This window comes from Benincasa hispida, chromosome 5 (assembly GCF_009727055.1).
Source record: "Benincasa hispida cultivar B227 chromosome 5, ASM972705v1, whole genome shotgun sequence".
NCBI classification, from domain to species: domain Eukaryota; kingdom Viridiplantae; phylum Streptophyta; class Magnoliopsida; order Cucurbitales; family Cucurbitaceae; genus Benincasa; species Benincasa hispida.
Genome location: NC_052353.1, coordinates 63,643,008 through 63,648,248, shown reverse-complemented (window position 1 = coordinate 63,648,248; position 5,241 = coordinate 63,643,008). Strand labels below are relative to the sequence as shown.

Genomic DNA, 5,241 nt, shown 5'->3' with positions numbered 1-5,241 from the left:
GGAATGGTGAAAGTTTCTCTAGGATTGCAATATCCCTAACAAAATTAAGATTTTTTGTTGGCAAGCGTTTCACAATCTCTTGCCTACAACTTCTAAGCTTACTGAGAGAGGGGTGCCAGTTTCTGAGACTCGTCTGCGATGTGGACGGGATTTCATGCTTTATGGTTCAGTAAAGAAGTTAAACAACATTGGCAAAGAACGCCTTTCTGTTGTATTCTTGGCCCAAGGAGATGAGGCACTTTGATGATTTACTATTCTAGTTTTCTACCACTTTGCCGGCTGAAGAGATGAAGAGTTTTATTGTTATGTGTTGGCGATTATGGAGTAAGAAAATTAAAAAAAAGAGGTGATGTATCGCACAGATTCTGGGGTGGGTAATTTCGATGACAGTTGGGGGTGGGTTCTTGATTATATTAGTCATTTTCGAACTCTTAATTGTCAAAGGAGCGATACAGTAGTTTCATCTGTTCCTAGAGCTCAGAGATGGATTCCCCCAAAATTTGGAACAATTAAAATGAATATGGATGTTGCAACTAATTTTCAAAGCAGAGAATGTGCATTTTCAGCTATTTTCAAGAATTAAAAAGGTGAAATTATGCTCAAATTTACCAATTTCTGTAATTTCTTGTCAAATGTTGATTTCTTGGAGGCTCTGGCGATTCATGAAGGCTTGATTGTTGCAGAACAAGATGGTTTTCTTCCGTTGGCTGTTGAAACTCACTCCTTGTGTATTGCTTGTCTACTTTGCAAAAGAAAGAACGAGGAATCAGAAGTAAGGATGATTATAGGTGAAATTCTTGCTCAATCTCATCTTTTTCATAGTTGCTCTTTTGCCCACTGTCGATGACAATCAAATGAGCTAAGTCTTGTTTCAACAACACTATAAGATTTGGATGGAAGATAAAAGAAAGAACGAGGGATTAGACGTAGGGATGATTATAGGTGAAATTTTTGCTCAATCTCATCTTTTCCGTAGTTGCTCTTTTGCTCACTGTCGATGACAATCAAATGACCTAAGTCCTACTTCAACAACATTCTAAGATTTGGATGAAGATAAAGAAAGAACGAGGAATCAGAAGTTGGGATGATTATAGGTGAAATTCTTGCTCAATCTCATCTTTTCCATAGTTGCTCTTTTGCCCACTGTCGACGGCAATCAAATAAGCCAAGTCCTACTTCAACAATATTCTAAGATTTGGATGGAAGATAAAAGAAAGAACGAGGGATCAGAAGTAGGGATGATTATTGGGGAAATTCTTGCTCAATCTCATATTTTCCGTAGTTGCTCTTTTGCCCATTGTCAGCGGCAATCAAATGAGCTAAATCCTGCTTCAACAACATTCTAAGATTTGGATGGAAGATAAAAGAAAGAACGAGGGATCAGAAGTTGAAATGATTCTAGGTGAAATTCTTGCTCAATTTCATCTTTTCCGTAATTGCTCTTTTGTCCACCGTCGACGACAACCAATGAGCTAAATCCTACTTCAACAACATTCTGAGATTTGGATGGAAGATCCTCCGAGGGAAAAATTACAGCAGGATCTTTGTGCAACATATGAGAGGGAAAAATTACAGGTGACGGTCGATGGGCTTGCAAATGGGCTTCCCAAACCTTCTTTAAATTCTGCTATTCTCTCTTAAGTTTGGTGTTTTTGTTTATGTCAAAAAAGAAATATTAATTTAACCTTAAACCAACTCAACTTAAACTGCTAATGAATCTACTAAATAACCCTTTTTTTCTGCCTAACAAAATGTTCTTCCTTATTTGGAAAACATTTGATTTCAATTTTTTAAAATGAAGCTAACACTCATTCTACATGCTTTGTTACTTCCTTTCTACCCCTTTTTTCAAAAACTCAATCAAGTTTTGAAATCTTAAAAAAAATACTTATAAAAAATTGTTCTTGTTATTAAAATTTTTCTATAACATTTTTTTAGGAAAAAATACGCATAGTTTTTAAAATTAAAAAAGCAAACCATTACCAAATGAGACATAAGTATTTCAACTTCTAACATCTTCCCTTAATTATCCATGTTTTATTCATGCTTCCTTTATTCCTTTGCGCGTGCCCACACAAAAAAAGAAAAAAAAACATTTTTCCTTAATTACGGGTTTTGCAATTGAGCTGTGCTGAGATTAAACTCATATTAAATAACTTATGTTTCTCATACTTTATCATGTCATCAGCATTCTCTCTATTCAAATGATTGTGCTCTCTAACTAATGGTCTCCCTCGATCATTCTTCATATTAAAAGAGAAGGAAAAATAAAGAATAAAAAAAATAAAAAACCATTCCATATACAAGAAGGTTTTCTCTGGGAAAAGTAATGCATATTGCATTAGTTCCATTGAATTAATTAATTGGCATCAGTTTTCTTGTCGCTTCCTTCCCACCACTTTGAATGTATACTATGACAAAAATCTAATGACGGCAAGAACAATACAAATACAAGACAAAAATGTTGGCCAGTATGTAAAACATAAATCAGTTCTAATATGAAACAACAAAAACTTTGGTAGGATGTCAGTGGTTGATCTTTTAACTCTGTTAAGATGTCAGATGTTAGTTCTAAGGCAAAACCTTAGTTTTGAAGCTGATAGATAGAAAATGCCATCCAATTGGAGAACTAACACAGAACTTCACAAACAAAATAATATTACATCAAACTAATATCCAACCACTATAGATAATGAGGATGGCTACAATGTAAGGGGTGGAAGAAGGGGGTACAGAAGGGAGGGAAAAAAGCAATGCTCTTCAGCAAGAGCAAAGCAATTACGTTTACACTTAGAAAACAAAATTATTTTGAGTAGATCTGAAGCACAATCCAGTAAATGCAAAAGCAGTTGCAAATGATAGAAATTGCCATCAAATCTGTTTCTGATCTACCGAAGCTATTCTCTATATACTGAGAATTCAGTACATAAATAGAACTACAGATGATAAACGGCTCAACTTATTCTAAAATCTCCCAAGTGCAGTCTTGCACATGGATCTTAAGAAATTTTCAAGACTGAAATCACTTACTCATGGTTGAAGACAAATAGAAGTTCCAAAATATAGAGGCCACGGACATGAATGCCACCCGGCCTTGGAGAGGCACAACCCTGTAAGATGCCACAAATGGTTCAGTCAAATTCAGGATAAAGTCCTTAGTCACTAGTCCCTAATTCAGAACACAAATATGCAGTTGCCAGACTTATAAACGGAGAAACTCTCAAATCCTTAAGTTTCTACTCTTCATGAGGATAAAACATATACCAGGTTCATCGGTCCCGTCGGAAAGAGATCAGATACAAAATTTTGTGGTTCAAAGATATAGAAACATCGTGGAGTAAAAGATGATATTGTGTTACAAGTGTTTTGACTCATTAACTACAGGTTAACTATATCAACAAAATTCAGGACTGTAATTGACAAAAAGGTCCTGTTCCCAAATACAACTTAAGCGGCTTCAAATGTTCTTCAATTGTTCTTTCATTCAACCTCATGAAAGGTTGGCCATTTTTATTTTAAAGAAAAAAGGTAGATTGAGTAATTGGAAGGAACCCACAAGGGGGGTAACTAAATATGAACAATTACCAAAAATTCAATATGCTGACAGGAATCCAGAACCTAACCCCTGCAAAGATATCAAAAAGTAATTTCATTACACTTGTGTCCTTGAGGCAAGGAAAGGCCGTGGTCAAAGACGTTATTTAATATTTACCATATGACAATGTAGGAAGAGCATCCTTCCGATACATATCAGGAAGCTGGGAGATTTTTCCTAGCCAGAGACTGTTCCATGCAAATACAACACCAATAACGGCTGGACCAAGAACAATTTGGTTCAAGATAACCTGAAGAAAAATCAATTAAGAAAAAGGTTCATAGAACTGTCATATATGATTGATGCTCAACTTCGGCCGGTAAGAGCTAAGAATTATTAACACCAAACTCACAACTAGTTGTACCTTAAGAATAAGGTTCTCCACCGATTTCTTAGGCAAAACGTGATCAAGATAGCCGTACCATGCAAAAGATCCCGGACCATAAAGTAGAAATCCATAAGAAGCCATTCGCAAAGACCGAATCCAATCATGTTCTGAAAATATGTTCATCTGAAAAAAGAGTTTTGATCCAAAAAAGTATTAGTTAAAGATCACATCAGCAATGCATCAATGGGGTTTTAACTTTTAAACAGACGCATTTTAGGCCAAAAGCGGAAGAAGCAGCATGCACAGAGCAATGCCCTAATAAAATTATCTACTGTAGATAGAATGAAAAATAAACACATTTTATAGCAACGGTTCTACTTCTACAGTTCAGTCCAAGAGAATTGGCCCGTTCAAGTTCAAACAGGTAAAATTGACAGTGATGGCCCAGAAAACTATATGAAATACGAACAAAGAAACAGCCATGCCCTGAGTCTCCGAATATAGAACAATTCGAATTTCAAAATTACTGAAAAAAAACAATTAATTGAATTCCAGAATCAAAGAGACGGAAGGCACCTTGTGGGCAGAATCAGAATCAGAAAGAGAAGTGGAATTCAAAGCGATTCCTTCACGCCATCGGCTAATGAACTGAGCAATGGTATCGCCGGAGAGAGTGAGACAGCCGGCCGTCAAGTACTGCTTTAGAGGTAAACGGAAACCAGATCCACCAGTTGCCTGCAAGGAATTAGAGCATTTGGGGTCGAATCTTCTCCTCTTGTTTCGAGAAGTTTTGGAATCCGGGAGGAGGAAGTTCCAGCCCCAGAGGCCGCCATTGCCTCCGCCCAATACGTCCATGCCGGAAAGAGAAAGAGGCAAAAATGTGATTATAAGCAAATTATTTAACCGCCACAGATAAAGCGCGTGGCTGTGGCTGCTTTCTTCTGCAGCGGCAATACATGTGTTTTTTGTGTACTGAGCGCAGCTTTCATCGATTAAAGTGTGTACCCTTCTAATTCTACAGGCCAAGGCCAATATTCGGAACAATACTCATGAAAATGTCGTGAAAATATTGAAATCTTAATTTTACGAAAATATTCCTATAATATTAATTTCGATATATCTTTCTAAACTATTATAAAAATAAAAAAATTACTAAATTAATTTAAATTAATAAATAAACATTTATGATTTTTAAATAAGTTAACATATCTTGATTGATCTAATTGACTATCAAATTTAATTGTTACTCTTAGAATTGGTTCTTGGAAATAATCAAAGCAGTTTTTCTTAGAAAAATTGTTTTAAATGGAAAAACTAC

General features: G+C 35.8%; 1 protein-coding gene across 1 annotated transcript; it reads right to left on the bottom strand.

Moving 5' to 3' along the window:
- Positions 1-2,624: 2,624 nt before the first annotated feature.
- LOC120077487 (protein SYM1) lies at positions 2,625-4,894 on the bottom strand. Its single transcript, XM_039031385.1, has 5 exons — positions 4,500-4,894; positions 3,960-4,106; positions 3,713-3,845; positions 3,586-3,625; positions 2,625-3,110 (listed from the first exon to the last, which is right to left on the bottom strand). The coding sequence occupies exons 1-5, from the start codon at positions 4,776-4,778 to the stop codon at positions 3,023-3,025; spliced, it is 687 nt and encodes a 228-aa protein (XP_038887313.1). The 5' UTR covers positions 4,779-4,894; the 3' UTR covers positions 2,625-3,022.
- Positions 4,895-5,241: the final 347 nt, after the last annotated feature.

Coding starts and splice junctions, on each gene's coding strand:
- LOC120077487 (XM_039031385.1), bottom strand. CDS start 4,778: ATGGACGTATTGGGCGGAGGCAATGGCGGCCTCTGGGGCTGGAACTTC. Junction 3,846..3,959: donor TGGAGAACCTTATTCTTAAG/GTACAACTAGTT, acceptor ATTTTTCTTCAG/GTTATCTTGAACCAAATTGT. Junction 3,111..3,585: donor GTCAGCATATTGAATTTTTG/GTAATTGTTCAT, acceptor GGCATCTTACAG/GGTTGTGCCTCTCCAAGGCC.